Raw genomic sequence first — 21,756 nt, 5'->3', positions numbered from 1 at the left:
CACATCTGAGAACTACTTCATCCCTCTTTCCCATCAAGGCTTCACACTGGCATAGGAGCAGTAAGGAAAACAGACCGACTGTAGCAGGGAGCCATGGCAGAGAAATTCACAACCCCGAGCCAAGTCTTTGTGACTGACAGGAGCCTGCCAGCAACTGTGAAAAAAAAAGGGTTTGAAACCAGGTGCCAAATGCTTTCATGCAGAGGCAGCAAGGGTACAACTGCTGTAAAAGCTGGTTTTGGCAGTCATGCACATCTCCTCTGAGCACTGAGCCCCGAGCCCCAGCTTCAGCTGCAGGAGGAGAGCTCAGAGGTGCTGTTGTGCTGCAGGGGGAAGCCTGGCTGGCTCTGGGCATGCAGACCTTCATACCCTACATGCATTGCCCTAGGGAGGTCTCATCTCTGCATTCTCCCTAGTGTTAGTGTCTCCACAATGAAGTGGCAGGAAAGTTTCTGCAGGGTAAATAAATAAATAAATAAAACCTTCCTGGGTGTGGCCGATCTGTTCGTAGATAAGCTAAATACAGAGATGCAAACCGCTGGGACTTTAAAAGCCCCGGGGAATTAACAGCTACAGAAGATGCAATTTTTTTCTCCAAAGTCTTCTAAGGAGAGGTGAGACAGGCAGTTTGGAACCAGGAAGGCAGGCAAAGCTTTTAGAATGTAAATTTTATAAGCCATTCAAAGATATCAGGACAGATGACCTGCTGTCCAAAAGGACAGGTTGATACCAAGAATATTTACCCTCTTTTGCACACTGAACATTTTACTCCTTTTATCAGAAGTGGTAACTCTGATCATGCAAACTCTGGAAGTAGAACAGTGGGACTGGCTGACAGAACTGCACACATGAATCCTAAACATTAAAGGAGGAAAACCAAAACCAAATGCTCTCTGGGAATCTGTAAAACTCGATATCATGTTATCAGAACTATAATGAGCAAGTCTTGACTAATCAATATCCAGTAATGGACACAAATGTATGTATATGTTTTTAAATTGTGCTTAATACCACATTTTTCAAATTTTACGTCTCTGATAAGACTACAGTCAAAAGCCTATACTCTAGTGACTACAGCCACTAGTCCAAACGCAAGAAAGGTTCCCTAGATGGCTCACTTCTTACAGGGAAATGAGAAAGTTTAAATTGCACAAGCACAGTCCTGCTCATCCTTTGGTTCATTTTGTCCACAAGGCCGAGACTCCCTAACTCAAGCATGGGGGGAAGGAGTTTGAGCAGCTGCTTCCTGTCTGCAGCTCGTGGTTTTGATTCTCTGAATACCTTCCAGCCCTCAGAATGCCTTCTGGGGTGTTATGTTTGGGGCTGGTTTTTTGTTGGATTCGTTTGGTTTTTTTCTTTTTAAGCTCTTGCTTAAAGAATGACAACCATACTTTCAGCATTGCTGTGTTACAAACACTGCACCTAATAGCATTAAGTACAGACTGCCTCAGAGCATGCTGTTCTTCTAAATACGGAATTGGAGTTTGTCCTTTCTGGTGCATTTACTACATTTCAGGTTTTGCCTTTAGAGCAAAAGAATACAAAAGGCTATTCCTAGGACAGTACTGCAAAACCTATCTGCTGTTAAGTCATTCCAGTTCCCTACAGAATAAACACTACAAGTATAACCTATACTTAGAAACAGCATCTTTGAGTTGTTTTCAGCTTTGATCAAGTGCTTGTTTTCAATGCTTTTTGAACACTCTTACTGATGATACCTTTTTTTTTTACCATATTTTATGTGGGTCATAACAGTAATCAATCATGAAAGAAATGGCTTTTTCCTGCATTGTAAAGAGGATATTTTAATACAATTTTTTTTTCTTTAACCTAAATGTAAGTATTCCTTTTAAAATCTCTAATGACTGAAGAGGGATATTATTAAATGTGTTCAGACATGGGACATGTAGGGTTTTTTTAAATAAGAAAGGATGTAAATCAGTGCTGTGTGTTTTCCAAAGTTACATTCTTTTGCCTCTGCACTCTGACTTCAGAAGAGTATTTTTATATGTTTCAAAAAGAACAAGCAAATTCTCTAAATTGCAATTACCAGTTTGTACATTTTGTACAGATTTTGTGTGTTCATGACCTTGGATGTTTAAAATTGGCATTCAGGTATTTTAGAAGGAAATTAGTGCTTAGATATTATCGATTACACCTCCAATACTGTTTTAGGTATGCATCCTGCAGTTTAAGTGACGTGTGGTTTCCTCACTCCCACTGTGTTACTTTACTTTAATATTTAAACAGATTCTTTGCCAATTTTGATCATGGCAAGAACAATACTTAGAAGAGGCTGCGCAGTGGAGTTTTTCTTCCTCTCTTCTGCTAAAAGCAGAGGAAGAGTTTTTCTTCCTGTCTTGGGTGAATCAGTCACTGCCACACTTCTCGCTTTTCTGAGCTTACTGTAACCATTGACTACACAAATTTAACTAGTGTGTGGCTTTGCTTAGTGGTACCAAGTCACACCTGAACCATGAATTGACTTTACTCCAGTACACGATCATTGAAGACAGGAATATTTATTAGGCATAAATATACACCGTATATCTCCTTATTCTCTGCAAGAAATAAAAAATCCCTTCTATACACTGCAACAGGAAGTGAGCTGTTCTCTTTGCTGCAGTTCCCCTCCCACTGGTTCACAGTGGCCCACAGCAATCTTTCAGGCCTCGCACTCTTAGGAGATACTTCTACCAGAAGAGACAAGGGATTAGAACAGTCCAACAGAAAATACTTGGCTCCAACCCTACAAAAAGGGTTGGATAGCATAACTCAGACATTTCACTGTCTTCCACTCATTTTAAAAATCATCAGCTTTGATACAGGATTAAAAAAAATTTAACTTGAGAAGATATTCTGCAAGAGAAGTGGCATTGTCAGCTTCTATTATTGAAACTTGGTAAGAGCAGTGGTTTGGTTTTCTCTCTAATCATCTGTTCATTTAGATTAAAATATTAGATTAAAATATCTAAGGACACTTGCAGTAGTGGAAGAAAATATGCAGAAAGATACATTCCCATCATGTTTGTACCCAATTCTCCTTGAGCTGGATTCTTATACTGAAAATTACAAAATTAATGAGAGAAACTAACTTGCTATTTTAATTTTTTTACTGTTTAATTATTTTCTTATTACCCTGAACATGCAGTAGCTTGCAGGTTGTATTATCTATGTGCTACACTTCCAAAATGCCACTGCAGAACTAAAGAGAAAGTGGGAGTGATTCCTCTCTTTTTTTAATGTTTTTGAAAGTGTTGTTCTTTAGCTTTCACTTGTCTGAAGGTTGAAAAGAACATTTTGTGTTCTTAAAGTTAGATGGGGATCATAGTATGTATTTTAGATGCAGATACTGTGATAAATAGGAGCAAACCAGAGATACCCATCATTAACCAAATAGTCATATTTACTATTGAGACGTCTCTTGGAATTTCACCAGCTTTGCTGACTACAGAAACTTTTGTCCTCTACTTTGTCCTCTTTACCCACTGTTCTAACCCAATGCTATGGTTATGTCATAAACTACATTTGAGAACTGACAAGCAGAGACAGAGAGAAGGATAGATTTCTTAGCATGTAATTCTGAAGGGCAGGTAAGGTCCACTCCTTATTTCCTAGCTCTACCACATCAAGAGGTACAGTAGAGGCTGTAATCTCTGACATTAATATTGCCTCTTAGAGCACACAAGATTGTACCTCACTTTCACTTTATAGGGTTTATAGGCATTTCCAAATATTTATTGTGGAATAATAATAATAATAATTATTCCACAATAATATGTGCATACTGGCAGTGATGAGACTGAAAAGAGGAGTGTCAGAGCAATTAAAAGGGACTTTAGAGCATTGGGTCAAGTGGTTGATAGGGCAGGAGCACAGGTGGTGTTCTGCTCAGTCCCTTTGGTGGCAGAGAAAAATGATGGAAGAAATAGCAGAGCCCACATTATCAACAAGTAGCTCAAGGATTGGTGTCATCAGCAGAATTTTGGGTTCTTTGATCATAGGGCAACTTTTTCAGCACCTGGCCTGCTGGAACTGGATGGACTCCATCTCTCTGTTAAGGGCAGAAGGACTTTACTTCATGAACTGGCAGAACTCATTGAGAGGGCTTTAAACTAGGGTTGAAGGGGGAAAGGGATGCAGCTGGGCTGTCTGGAAACAGGCCCAGGAGTGGTAAGCCTGAGTTAGGCGTGATATCAGTAGCCATTAACCAAAGCTAACCAAGTAGCCAATAACCAAACCAGCTGAGGTACATGTACACTAACACACGCAGCATGGGACACAAACAAGAGCTGGAGGCCATGGTATAACAGCAGAGCTATGGTGTAGTTGCCATCACAGAAACATGGTAGATGACTCACATAGCTGGAGCACTGCACTGGATGCCTACAAGCTCTTCAGAAGAGACAGGAAAGGGAGAAGAGGTGGCCCTTTGTATTTGGGAGGCTTTTGATGCCATGGGTATTAGAACTAGTAATGATGAATGGCTATGGGCAAGAATTAAGGGGGAGGCCAACAAAGACATCCTACTGAGAGTCTGTTATCATCCACCCAATCAGGAAGAAGAGGTGGACAATTTATTCTATAAACAGCTGGAGAATGTTTCAGGATAACCAGCCCTTGTTCTTTTAGGAAACTTCAACCTACCAGATGTCTGCTGGGAATTTAATACAGCAGAAAAAAGGCAGTCCAGGAAGTTCTTAGAGTGTGTGGAGGACAACTTTTTGTCACAGCTGGTAAGTGAACCCACCAGGGGAGGGGCTATGTTAGATCTGTTGTTTACAAATAGAGATGGGCAGGTGGGAGATGTGGTGGTTGGAGGCCACCTGGGCCACAATGATCATGAAATTATAGAGTTTTTGATATTTGGTGAAACCAGAAGGAACATCAATAAGACTTTTACAATGGACTTCCAGAGAGCAGACTTTGGCCTATTTAGCTGCCTCATTCAGAGAGTTTCTTGGGAAGCAGCCCTTAAAAACAAAGGAGTCCAGGAAAGGTGGCCATGCTTCAACACAGAGATCTTGAGGACACAGGAACAGACTGTTCCTGGGTGCTGAAAGATGAGTTGATGAGGCCAACATCCAGCCTGATGGGAACTTGGGAATAAAAAAGAGGACGTGTCATCTTGGGAAGGGAAGGCCAAAGCTCAGTTTGAAATTAATTTAGCAACTCCTGCAAAGAATAATAAATGTTTTTACAAATCTATTAATGGTAAAAGGAAGGGTAAGACCAACCTTTGTTCTTTATTGGATGCAGAAGGGAGCTTAGTAACAGCAGATGAGAAGGCAGAGGTGCTTAATACCTTATTTGCCTCAGTCTTTAGTGGGAAGGCAGCTTCTCCTCAGGACAACTGTCCTCCTGGGTTGGCAGATGGTGTCAGCGAGCAGAATGGTCCCCCTGTTATCCAGGAGGAGGCAGTCAGAGAACTCCTGAGCCACTTGGATGTTCATAAATCTATGGGACCAGATGGGATCCATCCCAGGGTGATGAGGGAGCTGGCAGATGAGCTTGTGAAGCTGCTCACCATCATTTACCAGCAGTCCTGGCTCACTGGTGAGGTTCCAGATGACTGGAAGCTGGCCAATGTGACACCCACTTACAAAAAGGGTGGGAAGGAGGATCTTGGTAATTTCAGGCCAGTCAGCCTGACCTTAGTACCTGCTAAGGTAATGGAACAGTTTATACTGAGTGTCATCACACAGCATGTACAGGATGGCCAGGGTATCAGACCCAGCCAGCATGGGTTTAGGAGGGGCAGGTTGTGTCTGACCAATCTGATCTCCTTTTATGACCAGGTGACCCAGCTGGTGGATGCAGGAAAGGCTGTGGATGTTGTCTGTTTGAACCTCAGCAAGGCCTCTGACACCGTTTCCCACAGCACACTCCTGAAAAAGCTGCAGCCCTCGGCTTGGACAGGAGCACTCTGTGCTGGGTTAGGAACTGGCTGGATGGCCGGGCCCAGAGAGTGGTGGTGAGTGGGGCTGCATCCAGCTGGGGGCCAGTGACCAGTGGTGTCCCTCAGGGGTCTGTGCTGGGGCCAGTTCTGCTCAGTATTTTTATTGGTGACATGGATGAGGGTATTGAGTCCTTCATTAGTAAATTTGCAGAGGACACTAAGCTGGGAGCATGTGTTGATCTGTTGGAGGTTAGGAGGGCTCTGCAGAGAGACCTGGAATGGTTGGATGGATGGGCAGAGTCCAGTAAGTTGAAGTTTAATAGGTCCAAGTGCCAAGTCCTGTGATTTGGCCACAACAACCCCTGCAGCGCTGCAGGCTGGGGATGGTGTGGCTGGACAGTGCCCAGGCAGAAAGGGACCTGGGGGTGCAGGTGACAGCAGCTGGACATGAGCCAGCAGTGTGCCCTGGGGGCCAAGAAGGCCAAGGGCATCCTGGCCTGGATCAGGAATAGTGTGGCCAGCAGGAGCAGGGAGGTCATTCTTCCCCTGTACTCAGCACTGGTGAGGCCACACCTGAGTGCTGTGTCCAGTTCTGGGCCCTCAGTTTGGGAAGGACGTTGAGACGCTTGAGCGCGTCCAGAGAGGGCAACGAGGCTGGTGAGAGGTTTGGAACACAAACCCTGTGAGGAATGGCTGAGGGAGCTGGGGTTGTTTAGCCTGGAGAAAAGGAGACTCAGAGGTGACCTCATCACTCTCTACAACTCCCTGAAAGGTGGCTGTGGTCAGGTGGGGGATGGTCTCTTTCTCCAGGCAGCAGCTGACAGAACCAGAGGACACAGTCTTAAGCTGCACCAAGGGAAATATAGGTTGGATATTAGGAAATGTTTTTTACAGAAAGGGTGATAAAGTATTGGAATGGTCTGCCCAGGGAGGTGGTGGAGTCACCATCCTTGGATGTGCTTAAAAACAGACTGGATGTGGCACCTGGTGCCATGAGTTTAGTTGAGGTTAGGGCTGGGTTGGACTCAATCTTGGAGGTCTCTTCCAAGAGATTCTTCCAAGTGATTCTGTGTGTGGGGTTTTTTTCCAAATAATCCCATGAATTAGCATAGAAAGCAGCTCAATTTCTCCATGAGCCTACATTATTTTTACTTGGCAAAAAAATACTTTCTCTCAAATGCTTCTGAAAAAAACTGCCTCTAAACCAGCTCAACTAAACTGAACTTCATTTTCATTTTCATTTCTGGGCAACCACTTGGAAAATAACTCAGCTTTTCAGATTTCATTCTCAATAGGGAAATGCAACAAAGTGTCTTTCATGACTCCCAGAAAAATATATCTAAGGAAAAAAAAAGTCTATGCTCAGTAACTCATGCTCACTTTCCTAAAGGAGACACATCTTTTCATTTACTCATAGCCAGAAACATCCTGACGACAATCCCTGTTGGTTTATTTGCACATACTCCATCTACATCAACAGTAGGAGATGATCTGTCTTTCAGACCTTCTTATGCCTCAGACAGTTTTAGATGGCCAGCACCACCCCAAGTCAGTTCTTCTGCAAACACACACAAGCAGAAATGCCCTATAAAAGCACAAACACACAATAGAGTACACTGCACTTCCCTGCCTTGCATGGCAGTTTTTGGGTCAGCCCAGAGCTATGCATTGGCACAAGACTCTTGCTGGTTTTTTATGTAGCATTTACTCTGCCAAAATCTTGATCAGCTTCTGGAGTTTATAATCTAGGCTTCTAAAAAGTGCTATTGCTCAATATTTCTTACTGCCTTGATTTTTCTATGACATGAGCCTTTTTTTCTGCATTCAAACACCCCAAGTAGTTTTTAGTCACATTTGTGAGTACTGATTTGGTAAGAAATAGAAAGATAAACCCTCCTCTCAGTGTTCTTTAGTTCAGTTTTAAATGAGGAATCACTTAACTTCATCTTGGAATTTGATAAATGAACTCTGAGACAATTCAGGAAAAGTAAATCTGGTACTGGCCCACATTTCTGATTTCTTGAGACATCCCAGCAGCTCATATATGCATATATTGGTCAATATGCATTACAGAGCAATACATGAAGCACAGACATTTACATGAATAATCTTGCCTAAACACTTGTCTATTGCCTTACAAACTGACTACTGCCTAATGTCAACTTTCTTCAAGAAAATATGGTTCTAAATAAAATACACAGCTTGGTTAAAACCTCCTTTTGACAGTTGCCAAAAATTGTCAGTATCTTACAGCTTGTAAACCCTAAAATAATTTTATTGAACAATTTGTGTCAAAATTTTAAGTTCCTTTCCACAACTTCATCTTTGAAGTGGTGAGGGGTTTTTTCCACCTAGACAAAGGAAATAGAACTTCATCAGAATATCAGTGCTAAGAATTCTTTTCTCCTTTTGAGTTTTGGTGGTGCAAGACAACATCAAAGAGTGTTCTCACTGTACGGTGAGAACATACAAAAATATGCTCTGAATAAGATGCAAGAGGAAGCCAACGAAACCAAATTGAATATTTTTTCTTTAGAGGAGAAAAATGAAGGAAGAGACTCTCATATTCAGGTTCTAGAGAATTGCAGAAATTTCAATAGAGCCCTAGTTCTCCTCTGATGAGTAGGGGGTACTTATCTGCTACACAGAAAAATCTGAAGATGCATTTCAATAAGCACAGGAATAATAGGACCAGTCTTCTAGCAAAATCAAGAGACAAAACAAAACTCCAGAAACAAATCTGAAATGCATAAATGGAAAAGGCCCAAGAAACACGGCAGGAAGGGGGACGTACACCATACTGCAGGGCAGAGTGGTGAGAAAGGCAAAGCATGCGGGCAGCAAAGAAGATAAGGCAATGATGAAGAGTAAATAGTAATTAACTACAGAAAATTAGTTTAAACATTAAGTGATGAAAGCCTAAGTAGGAATGATCAGACAGATTGCATTCTTTGGATGCAGGTAAGGGTGAGCACAGGGCAGCACCAAGAGGCAAGCATGAAAAAAGGAAACCAGCAGTTCTGCTGCCCAGAGCCTGTGGTCAGAGCACTCTGCTACTTGCTATGGTTATGGCTTTGCTAACCTGAACTCTGAAAGTAGCACCTTTTTCTAGTATTCAGCAGACTGTTCAAGACACAGGTGCATTAGCTACTTCCACAAGAGCAACAGATGTAAGGAATTACCTAAAAGCCTCACAATTTGAATAGAAATATTTTCATGCACTCCCATTTAACTCTGTATCCAGCATCAGTATGGTTAATCTAATTAATAATACACATTGAAGTAAGATTTTAAATCAGTTTGGTCACAATTCCTACAGATTTCAAATTCATGCCACCCAGTTGTGGGTGTCAAATCTTCATTTAAAAAAAAAAAAACCCCAAAGAAAATGTAAATGCCAATTACTTTGTAAAAGTTCAAAAATCAAAGTACATGTTGTGCTCAAGTTCCTAGTATTCAAGTTCTCTCACTAAGTTTTGGCTAGATGCTTATTAGATATAGGAAAATTACTCTCTTTCCTATGGTCTGAAGAGAGATTAATTCATATTCCAATTTGTTTAACTTTATACGGAAATGTCTGTAGAAAGAGAGACAGTACTGAGAATTTTATATCAGCTGTCTGGTCTAGAATCCACTTTTTCCATGACAAAACAACACGATAAAATGTGTTAGTAATATTAATATAAATTAAAAGATTTATCCTAATTTAAAGCAACTTTGTATTAATTTGGCCAAGAAAAACCTGTTTCTTTTCTAATATGGTGTGATCATGCTTTTAACAAACATTTTTTCGCCACAAAATATGCAACTGAGAAAAAAAATATCTTATATCCAGCCTCCAAATTAGCATAAACAAAAATGTAGACCTCACCACTTTGAACAGGTTATGATGACATTTCTAATCAGGTGGTTTAAGAACTTTCATTAACTTCACTGAGTTAATTGAACTTCAAGATTCCTAAAGAAGCTTGTTTACCAACATCCAGATTGTTTCTCAAAGATCACAGACTCTGTCCAACCATTACTTAAGGTACTCTGTTGGTCTCAACTTTCCTTTTACTTAGCTGAAAAACTCTAAGGGAGATCCTCCTCAAATCAAAACACTAAAACTCAGCCTCAGAATAAATGCAGAACTACATCACTCAACAATATTCAGTAGAGCAAATAAGCTCTAGGAAAGGCTGCCATATATACAAGTGCATAAATCTCAATAGATGTTTATGTATATATATGTATTTATAGCAGTTTTCAAACAAGCTGGTGGTAACCAAAACATACAATAAAATCATAAGAAATTGCAACAGTCAAGTAAATATTCTGAAAAATGTGCTCAGCTGTTCTTGGCTAGCCACTTGTTTCAAACTATTCAAGCTATTAATTTATTATTTATTATCTAAGTGAAGAAAGCATTTAGAAGAAAACTTGAAGGTAAAATAGATATTAATAAATTAGGTCTTGCTTCCTGTTCTGCTGCTTTTGAAGGCATGAATACATGGCATGGGATCATTCCACTGCATGGCAACTACAACATTTTATCAGGACTCTGATAGTGACAAGTCAGCTGTTTGAACAGGGCTGCCACAAGCTTAGCATTGTGTCCCTTCCTCAGTCCATGTTTTATTCTCCAAGGCTTCTGTCACCTCCCAGTTAGCTCCCCAAGCCCAGACACAAGTCCCAAGGTATATTCAGGTACAGCAGTCAGAGGGCACACAGCTGGGGCTATGCCTCATACCACTCAGGAAGATCATTCTATTTCTGTCTAGCACTAGGGGAGGAAAAAGCTACGTTATGCCCTACTGAGTCACTATGCAATCAACAGCATCTCTTTAAACTGTGCTCTGAGTTTTGGACAACAGTGAAGGCTGAATGAGAATTAGTGTAAAACTCCCCAACCCACTGGTGGCCTACATTCAATTTTTTGCTCTACTCTCCTTCAAGGACACAGGCAGCAAACCCTCCCTCAAGTAATCTACGTGTTTTGGTTAAAAAATGGATTACATAGTACCCTGAATTATGCAGCTCCTATCAATTAGCCACTGCAGAAAACACACATTATGTGCTTCCACAATGTCTGATGGAGTTTTCCTCAAATTGGTTCTACTTTGAAAACACTTTAAACCTTCAGCAACTTAAAGTTGACTTGGGGAATAAATTTTACATATGTGAACTAGCCCTCAGTTGTCTTTTCCAAAGTAATTCTGTGAAGTGTTCCTTACACGTTCCCAGAACAAAATGGGATCCAGTTGAAGATGTAAATGCAACCCACTCAAACTTACATACAACTCTAATTTGGCAATTTTATCATATTAATGTTAAAATTTGTCTATGAAAATATGCTTAGAACAGTACATTCCAAAAATTCAAACAATATCCTTTTGCCAGCCCCTTCAGCATCGTGCTGCATTACACAGTATAACTATTACCTAAGGCTCTTCACAGGCTGGTCTAGAGACCCATGGTGGCATATCACAGTCTTTAACTGAGGTCTAAACTTAAGGTCTTATTTACTTGTAGAGGTTAGCAGTAGTTAAAGTGTGCCACTAAATTTCACTTTTACTAATAGTTTTATTTGTCAGTGCTGTTATTTCTTCTGTAATATTACTGTCTACTTAGCAACTGTCATTATTTACAACTGTTTCTAAACACATTGCCAAGTTTATCAGCTAATAGATTCATCATGAAATTTGCACTGAATGATTTAGTTGTTGAATGGTTGGTTTGGAAATTAAATCCTCAATGTTCAACTACCAATGTCTCATCTTCAAAATTTCATGAAGAAAGCCATGAAAGTGCAAACCTGTTTAATAGAACTTTTCCAAATAAATCTCATTTCATGCATCAAAGTTTCATAAACAACATTTAAGACCCAAAACCTGTGATCCCACATTTCTGCTATAACATATTTTGACAAGAAGAAAAAGTCCCCAAATGCTTCAGTGTTTACACAGAATGATGCATTAATCTTCCTAGGAAGATAGTCTTTGTGATCAAATCAAATACAATGTAAGCTTTTCAGATTTATAGATAAATACATTGCAGTACATTCTTCTGACATATTTTTCCATTACCCACCTAGTCAAGTATCCATGTTTTTCAAAGGCACGTGCAGCTGACATGTATTCATAACACAATTATTGAAAGAATTAAGAACCAGAGAACACAATTCTTGATTAGTACTTTTCTAGCCCTGTCACCACCTCTAACACAGTTTACAAACACTTCTCATTAATTCATACCTATTTCCTTTCTATTAAATACTCAAATGGTGTTTCCTGCTGCAAACCATTCACTGCAGCTTTCACTTTCTACTTAAGTTGGACAGAAAAAGCAGTGAATTAATTTACAAGCAATCTAACTAGCGGAGCATGTTTCAGGTTAAACAACCCCTGAGCTTCTGATACTTATAAAGAAACAAGCAGCAGCTACTGGACTTTTCACTCAAGTACACTCCTGCTTTCCATAGACCTCCCAGGCATACAGAGCTCAAGGGGGAACTCTGCAGACTGAGAAGAGAAATCATGGCCTGCCTGGCTTTCCCCCAGCATAGGAACACCTCCCAGGTGTGGCCCAGGATGTCAGTAGCAGCTTCTCTTGGAGAATGCTCCACATCCATAACTCTTCAGAGGAAATCACAACACTGCCTAGGTGATGGTTTAAACCACATTGCCCAATCTGTGCCTCTGGGGCAGAGTTCAAGAGCAGCCCAATCACTCTGGCGGCGGTTTAGCACAGACACCCTTCAGTCACGTTTTAAACTCATGACATAGAGGAGATGAGGGAAGAAAGGGAGAGGGGAGGGTTAGGAGGTATCTTTCAGTACTTCAGATCATTCCAATGGAAAAAAAAAGGGAGGTAAAATAAAACTTAGCAATTATACTTAGTATATCTAACTTTTTCCTACTAGAATGGAGCAATGATAAAAATAAAATTTATTCTTTTATAACAATGCATTATAATATATCGAGCCAATTAAACACCTGTTGTCATCATTAACACACACAACAAAAGACATTTGGCAAGAAACATGAGGACTGATAAATACTTCAAGCTGTTCGGTTCTCAACACCATTTTTACTTGTTTGTGCTTCTTTGTCTCCTCATCTTTGATTTTTATCAAGATACAGTCAGCTAAGATTGAAAGTGAACTGCAGGAAGCAGTAAGAAAAAACAGGTAAGAGTGCAAAACTGTATTCTAGGTAATTTATAGTGCTGCTTAGATCAGCCTCTTGCTCAGACAGGACTAGCACAGAGGAACCACACTGAACATTAGGAAAGAACAGTTTACCAACACCATAATTAGGCTAAGCTTGATGTAATCAAAGCCCTTCAAGAATAAACAAATAAGAAACTGAATACCTTTTCTTTAGGCCCTGCACAACATCATTTCCCATTTTAAATGAGGTGTCCACTTTACTATTAAATAAGCATCCTACTGTAGCTTGAACATGACCTTCTTATTTCAAGACAGACAAAAACACATTTCCTACCCTTATTTGGCAGTGAACAATTTCACTGTCACAGAAAAAAAACACACAAACCTCTTCAAAGTTGAGATGAACTTCATCTGCAAATCACTCATTTATTACCTTCTGGTTTTATCTGTACTTTATACTATTGTTATTTAGACCAGTATTTGTAAATTTAGGAAGTCTGGGTTTAAATGACAGTTTTACCATCACCTTCTGGTTACTGAAATGCTTGTATTATAAGCATTGCAAGGAATCATTCAGGTTTAAAAACATTAGTGTGAACAAATGTGTGAAAGGATATGTCTTAGAACCTGTTAAAGCTACTCATTCTTCAACTCTCCTCTCCCTCAAAAACTTCTCTCACCTCAAAAAGAAAATGTACACTACCAGAATTCAGTGTTATGAGTTCAGCATCCCCAGGACAGGTCAATCCAACACAGATAACATTCAGAAAAGATCATCTTAGGAACAAAGAAACGAGCACAGAAACTCAGCTTTTTTCTCTGATATTAACTGTTTCTTTTTAACCTTGGCTTTCTAACTGATAACATTTCCTGAAAAGCTGAACACATTACACAAGAACAGAAATATCCCAAGCACTCCCTTGGATGAGAATTTTTCATTAATGATCAGGTATAACACTTCATTACGCGGTCAAACCCGAACATTATCATTATTCTTCTCATCAGTTGAAAGCAAACATCACAACTTGAAAAGTTATGACAGACCTAAAAGAAACTAATAAAAATCCATTTTGAAAGACCAGTGAGGTGATAGTCCACTAGTATTCTAGAATAGAAACATGCAAGACTATAATCCTGAAATATTGTGGTGTAAATACATATGCTGATGCAGAAGCTATAAGCTCTTGCTAAGGCTTTTAGATTTATTGAAGTTACATGCCTAGAAATTTGTGTATGAATCCTTGGCAATGACCACTGCAACAAAGTGCAACAGTTAAGGACATTAAATTTATCTAGCATTGCTAATGGTTTCCTTGGTGTTGGGGATTAGGTGTCCTTTTTGTTCCTTCTCACCTATAGAATTTTTTACCCATTAGTTGCAGAGAAACCTGACTGCTGGGTGCTTGAGAAGACAGAGTTGGCTGGGCCTAAGGGGGAAGGGGGGCAGGGGCAACTGGGGTCTGGCTGGTTTCTTGCCTTATGATCAGGACACACTCAGAGCTGTTGTTGCTTGGAGAAAGGAATTCACTATAACCCAGATGGAGCTGCTGCTTCTTCTTCCCTCTTCGTTGGTGGCCTCGCACCCCCTGTCCTGCCGGGCAGCAGTGCCAGCCACCGCCGTGGAGCTGCTGATCCACCTCAGCCACCAGCCCTGGATCTCTGCTCATCCCTGCTGTTCCAGCTGAGTGTTCCTCAGAGCCCTGCAGGAGCACCAGGACTGACTGCCCGAGGGGGTTTGAGAAGCAAAGCCTCTCCTCCATCCCTTCCTCTCTCGGCTGAGAAGGCTGTCACGGGGTCCCTGGTTCTGTTTTGTTGTTAATGCTGTAGTTATTGTTGTTTGTGTGCCTCGTTATACATACTAGTAAAGAACTGTTGTTCCTATCCTCAGATCTCTACCTGACTTCAAAATTAAAATAATTCAGAGGGAGGACATTTACATTTTTCATTCCAAATGAGGCTCCTGCCCCCCCACCCTTAGCAGACACTTCTTCCATTCAGAGAGACCTGGTCACACTGTGGCAAGCCATTTCTGCAAGGTTTCAGAGATGTTTCAAAAAGGTGGTTCATGGGCTATAGCATTAGTCACCCCACTTCTTCACCCACCTCAACACTTTGCCCAAGACTATGATTTATGTTCTTTCGGGCTGGAAGTGATTTTTTTACCATTTAAAGGATGCTTTTAGGGAGTTTTTACTTTTATTTTGTTTTTTTACTTTTATTAAGTGCTTGACTTTCATGTAATTCTACACAAATAGCAGTAATAACTAACAAACAAGGTCCCTACATGCCAAGCATTTCAGCAGTTTTGCAACAGGCTATTATTTTCTTGATCATTTTGTCCAAAACACCTCCACAGAGAAGAAAGCTGAAACCTGTCAATTTCTTCTGTTTCTCCATTCCTCCACACCAGAAATGCATCTTGAAGAAGTTCAAGCGTCATTCATCTCAAACCAGTCCATCTCACTGAAATGCTACTCCTGAAAGCAATTTTACAGCTAGTTTCTTGAGCAAACCATCAGGTTTTTTTTTTGTTTATTTTACAACTAAAAGAGATCAGAAAACGAAAATACAGAGCTCTGCTTTTAACGATAGGCTTTTTTTTATCAGTTCAATCTCTTTCTTCATTTTAATATTTTTACAGAAATGTACTATAATGTTTGGCATGTTCCCAAATGTTCTGCAGTTTTAATATAACTTTATGAGTGAAGAGTGATCATATTTTGCTCTATTATCCCACCGATTAAATTCAGCAAGCAAAATGTGACACAACTGTAGATAATCTCAACTGTTTCAGTTTTATTGAAGATTTTTTTTAGATACTTTTCCTCCTCTGTTTTCCTGGAAGGGTATATAATTTCTTAAAATAACAGTTGCTTTTTGTTGTGTTGATTTCAGTGCACATATCTCATGCACATCTGTCCAATCTTCCTGGAATCTGCATCATTGCCCAGATTTCCTTTGCAGTAAGAGAGTGACTAAAATGATCACCAGCTACATGAGTTGAGTGCCACTCAATATTTTCACAGCAGTTGCTTGGTTTTATATAAACCAGCCTTTTAAGTGTCACCAGAGTGAGCTACACTAGACATTATATGCTTTTAAACAATTAAGTACTTATTTCATTGGTGGCACTTGATATTTGATCTCCTTGTTTGTCTTTTTAAAATCACAATTGAATATTGTACGTTATTCCTAGATATGTAACGCAGGATCCCCACAAGGATGGTTGCTACATTCATATTAGGTCAGTTCTATCATAAAAACACTCCATGCTCAGCTACACATTCTTTAGAAAATTTAAAAGCAGAGCACGCAGAAGGTGTTTTGCTGACGCTTTCCGGACACCATTTCCTGCCCACAGGACCCCAAACACAGCTCTGAGGCCACGGAGCATCTGTTGACATGGACATCAAAACTAACCCTCAGATTACCACTTTTACAGTGCATTAGTTATAAAGTTCCTTCAGAGAACTGGGATAGCAAGGATTTGTTGTGGCGCACCAAGCAACAAAGGCTGCTGTTGAGGGAGTGCACAGGGCTCGGAGCTGAAAGAACAAGTACCAACAGCATTTGCTTATTCTGGCACACAGGTAGAAAGGAAGAACCTAACGACCCTGCGGTAGCGAAAAATGACTCTCCAGCATGGAATTCGTAATGAAAACACTGTCTGGCACCTCCAGTGTGTGGGAGAGCACTTCATGCTCTGTCAGGAACTTAATGCAGCAACAATGAAATTTACTGATAGAAAGGTGAATGAGCGGGAATGGGTGAATACCGTATAACTCCAAGAAAATCAAGCTATATTCCTGTGTCATGTAGGCCCTCATTTTTCAAGCACAGTCAAAAATAAGGAACGCTGCTGTTATATTTGAAACATAAGAAAAGTCCCATCCTGTAACAGCTAATAACAATAGCCATACAGAATGTACACATTAAACACACATGAGGTTACCTGATTACCCTTCTTAACCTGTTCTTTAGCTATTTACGTGTTGCTACTTCAGCTTCACTTCTAATTCCTATCCACTCCACATACACCCTTTTTTTTCTCTAATCACTGAGAGATCAAAGTCCCTGCACAGTGGAGCACAAAGTTCAAGCCAAATTTTCATACATTATGTCAAAGCATTTGGAAACAGCTCATTTACCTCCAACTATTAAGTGCAAGTTTCACCATTACAACGAACATTTTGTAACCAGTATTTCACAAGGCTGTTAAAATCTTACCTTCTACAATGCCCTGGGTTTGTCTGCCATGTTCTTTAAAGAGTTAGAATATTTCAAAAACTACAATTACAGGTCTCTCACCTTACTTTGCCCCTTCAACCTTACTTCCCTGAAGGCATATTGCTCATTTACAGCTGATACATTTCTCTTGTTCCCTACACTAGCATGTTCAAACAGTCACTGAAGTTGGTCATACTAAACAAAACATCCCATCTTAAGATGACAAATTAGATAGTAATTTCTTTATAAATTAAACGCAAACATTTAAAAATAACAGGTAAGGTTTACAGAGCCACCTCAGCAACATTTAATTTATATCTCACTAATTAGTACTTGCCAGCTTCTGACATCTGAAGACAGCTTCTTTTACACTCAACTGCATAAAAGGCTGTAGATAATGCACACACTCATCATGTCACCTCTTTGAGTAAAAGTTTGGAAGACAGCATTTTTTAATCATATTCCCCTTTTTGTTTGCACCTGTAATCACTTTAAGATCATTCATATTTTGTGCACATTTAGAGAGAGCAGTTCAAAGAATTCTTTTCAAAATGGCAGGGTGACTTGGTTGCAGTAGCAGGAAAAATCTGCAGCACTATTTTTTTGGCCTTTTGTATACATACAACTTCTGTTCAAGGAAGCTGGAGATATATAGCTGTACTGCAGTTATTATTCACAGGAAAATATAATGCAGGGGAAAGCTGAAAAGCAAAGAACAACTTGAAAAACACTTTCCTATTCTCACCACTGTTACTAAAAATCAGAATTTCCAAAGTACATTATCAGATACGCAATTGAAATATCATGCTACTTTGAGATCTTTTCTGACAACTGCACAAACAACACTCTTAAAGGAACGCAAAGTAACTTAGCATACATTTTCTTTACTTGCAGTGTTATTAATTTTAATACAGTTGCCATTTTTCATTCCATTTCCATAGATGGCCTGAAGTTCACAGCCCCTTTCAGAAGCTCACTATATGCTCCTTTGCCCAGGCTATAAAACAAATAGCTCAGCTCTTCTGAACACTGCTTATGCCAAGCTCCACTTGTGCGTGGCAAGCTTCCACACAAGCATCCAATGAGAACAGCTGAGCAGCAGGGCCATCAGGCACCTAAAAGCTGTCCAACACAACCACTGCAAGGGCTGCACAGCCCTGTTAACTCTGCAGAGCCATCAGGCACCTAAAAGCTGTCCAACACAACCACTGCAAGGGCTGCACAGCCCTGTTAACTCTGCAGAGCCATCAGGCACCTAAAAGCTGTCCAACACAACCACTGCAAGGGCTGCACAGCCCTGTTAACTCTGCAGAGCCATCAGGCACCTAAAAGCTGTCCAACACAACCACTGCAAGGGCTGCACAGCCCTGTTAACTCTGCAGAGCCATCAGGCACCTAAAAGCTGTCCAACACAACCACTGCAAGGGCTGCACAGCCCTGTTTAACTCAGCATCTCCACCTCTGCACAAGCAGCTGCTCCCATGCACAGAGCTCATCTCATGAGAATCCCACACAGCCATGCCTCTCAAATTTGTCACTGCATTTTCACCTCATAGCTATCCAAGAAAGGTGACCTAGACTTGGATGCACTAAAACTGGAAAACCAGTGCCAGGAATAATTAGTCTATTTGTGCTACATGGCAGCCACAAACAGTAAAAAAATCCATGTCTCTACATACAAATTGACTTTGGGAAGAGAGATTAAATACTAAGTATCATGGATGGAATACAGGGGGTTTTTAACCAATTATTCTACTTACATAAAATCATATTCTGATATAAATTCTATTAAAATTATATATCAAGGGTACCAGAAAGATTTCTGGGTTAAATTCACCATTAATACAGAAATTGTTTTTGCTGGGCATTCAATGATGCAGCAAGAATAATTTGTGCTGTAAAATCTTTCTTTAAAATTAGACTGTATTAAAAACAGGATATCTTTAAATGGCACAAAATGAGAACCTTTCAGCAAGTAATTACAACATCCAATATGAAAAAAAATTCCTTAGGCATAGGCATCAAAGATTTGAATCAAACATTGAAATAGCTGACTTAAATACCTTAAATAGGACGATGCTAGTGCACACAAAAAAATAAAACCCAACTATTTTTAAATTCCACTACTACTTATGCAATCAAAACAAAAACAAATCTCATTTTTAATGAGCCGAAATTGTACGAAGGACTATACCTTAACAAAAGCTTTGTCTTAAATATGATTTATGAGGACAAGATGTTCAGCAAAACTGAAGAACGGGTGGAAGAATTACCAGGTTATCTAATTTAATACTCGAAGAACTTAAAATCAGACAAAAGACTGAGAAAAATAATTCGATATTTTGGTAAATGATAATCACTGAGCCATTTCAAACAGTCATACTCCAGCCCTGATTTATTCTTGCACTCTTACATCATCTTCACCTCTATGACTACTTATAAAAAGAACAGTGCATAAGAATCATATAGTAAAATTATGATCTCTTTAAAAAAGCAGTAATGCTTAAGATATACTAAATTTGAATAAGTAACTATTTTTAGTGCTACTTCAGGTAATTTTTAGACATTTTCCTGCGAAATTAGGGTAATGATACTATGACTCAAAAGCAGAAACTGAAGTTGAATTAAACACATGTTGGCAATGACAGATCAAACAGATATGTAGGAGGCTGAACAACAGACTGGAAAAAGCTTTACACGTAGAATAAGTAGACTTCCAGAATATACTGTAAATATACTGTGTAAATTAAAATAGTCACATTAACTTATCATAGATGTGTCTGAGCTTTACAGCAGATTAGGAAAACAACTAACTGTCAAGAAATAATTTATTATTATAAATATAATAATTATATATGTATAATTATAAAATTATAAATTTATTTATTAAATTATCTGGGTGAATTTCAAGCACCTGAGACTAAAGAAACATGTTCTGTGCCACATGGGCTCACAATGTACAGGCCCAGGCTTTCTGAATCCACATGACTTATGCCCAAGTGATTTCACCAGACAGCACTCACCCACAGTTTGTTATCTTCTTCCATTTCATTTCCCTTTAACTCAGCATCTTTCAAATCATTTATCTTGGCTTTTCACATGCTCAAAACTTTCCTGTCAAGTATTTTTCTCTGCTCATTACTAGCCCCTGCAATACAGACTTTTTCTGCTTTCTTAATTCTTTCCCACTATTTTTTCATAAGGAATGCTCATCCATTAGTCACAACTTCTATATGACATCTACCAGAAGAGACTTCTATGTGCAAGCAGCAGAACACAGGTGTTACTTGGGATATAATCAAGAGCATCCTTACCTTTCCAAAATCTCTCACATCAAACAAATCAAATGCTTCAAAAAGTTCACTTTTCTTCATTCCAAATATTTCACAACATGCAGAAAGAAAAGTCCTTATATTCTTCAAGCAGAGAAACTACGGGAAAGAAAATAGAAATGGTAAGTGTCAAATTTGTAAATTACCAATATATGTGCTCACTTTGGCCACAAACACACCATATAATTCACCAATACAATTATTTGTAAATCAGTACTTCTACTATGCCGTGATCCTCCACTGGTCCTAATTCAGCCATAAACATTCTCTTCAGACTCAGAAGTGTTAACCAAATTCTAAGTAGACACTTTGTGAACTATTTTTCTCTTTTTACATAAACAAAAAGATGTGACAATATGCTACAAGATACGTAATAGTCTGAAGACACACTTACTTTTCAGCTCCCTACAAACAGCACAGAACAAAACAAGTTACCTTTAAAAACTTATATTAATATGTGAAAGTTATTGTTCATATATAAATCAACCATTTCATCTGTTAAATTCTAGTTTGAATGTATAATGAATGCATGTGCACTGTTTTCATACACTAAAGACCTTATGAATATATATTCTCAATCTGGCATACAGAAGCAGATGAAGCTTGCAGCGAAGTCGTTTAATTTTACCTAGCAGAGATTTAAAGATGTTCAGACCACCTTGATTTCTTTACTGAATCAGACTATTTCCCTTTAAGTTATCCACATGCATCAATGATCATCTGAGTCTGAAAAAGAATAAAGCCTCTGCCCCAATGATCTCCTTAAAAGGCTTTTCATGCATTTTCCTGTGGATGATTTTGTTTGCCAGACCTTACCAGCCAAAAGGCAGTAACTATCAAGAGAGAATTGCTAACTCCAGAGGGATAGCTAAAAAGGGCAATATTCATCCTCAATAACAATTAGCTCTGTGAGGCACTAGTACCTTATGAGGACACCAGCTTCATAAAGTTGCTCTTGTTGTCTTACGAGCCACAGTTGTAAAGCAAATACAATATTTATAAGTAGCAGCATTTCAAAGGACCCCGCACCATGCTTTGAATATGCATTTTAAAAGTACTGACACAGCAACTCAATATTACAACAAAGTTCTGCATGTTTTAGTGGATTCATGAGGATCACTCATATTAGTATGTATTATAGAATT

General features: G+C 39.4%; 1 protein-coding gene across 2 annotated transcripts in view; it reads right to left on the bottom strand.

Moving 5' to 3' along the window:
• Positions 1-21,756, bottom strand: part of VAV3 (vav guanine nucleotide exchange factor 3) — a 151,579-nt gene that overhangs the window by 102,377 nt on the left and 27,446 nt on the right. For both annotated transcript variants that reach the window (XM_086901730.1, XM_086901731.1), the window contains exon 2: positions 20,594-20,710. In XM_086901730.1, coding sequence (XP_086757856.1) covers positions 20,594-20,710 — 117 coding nt within the window. The remainder of the gene's footprint in view (positions 1-20,593; positions 20,711-21,756) is intronic.

The sequence above is a fragment of the Cyanistes caeruleus genome, chromosome 9, assembly GCF_971803275.1.
Source record: "Cyanistes caeruleus chromosome 9, bCyaCae1.hap1.1, whole genome shotgun sequence".
In the NCBI taxonomy this organism is placed as follows: domain Eukaryota; kingdom Metazoa; phylum Chordata; class Aves; order Passeriformes; family Paridae; genus Cyanistes; species Cyanistes caeruleus.
The sequence above is the reverse complement of the archived record's forward strand: the minus strand, read 5'-3'. Positions and strand labels throughout refer to the sequence as shown.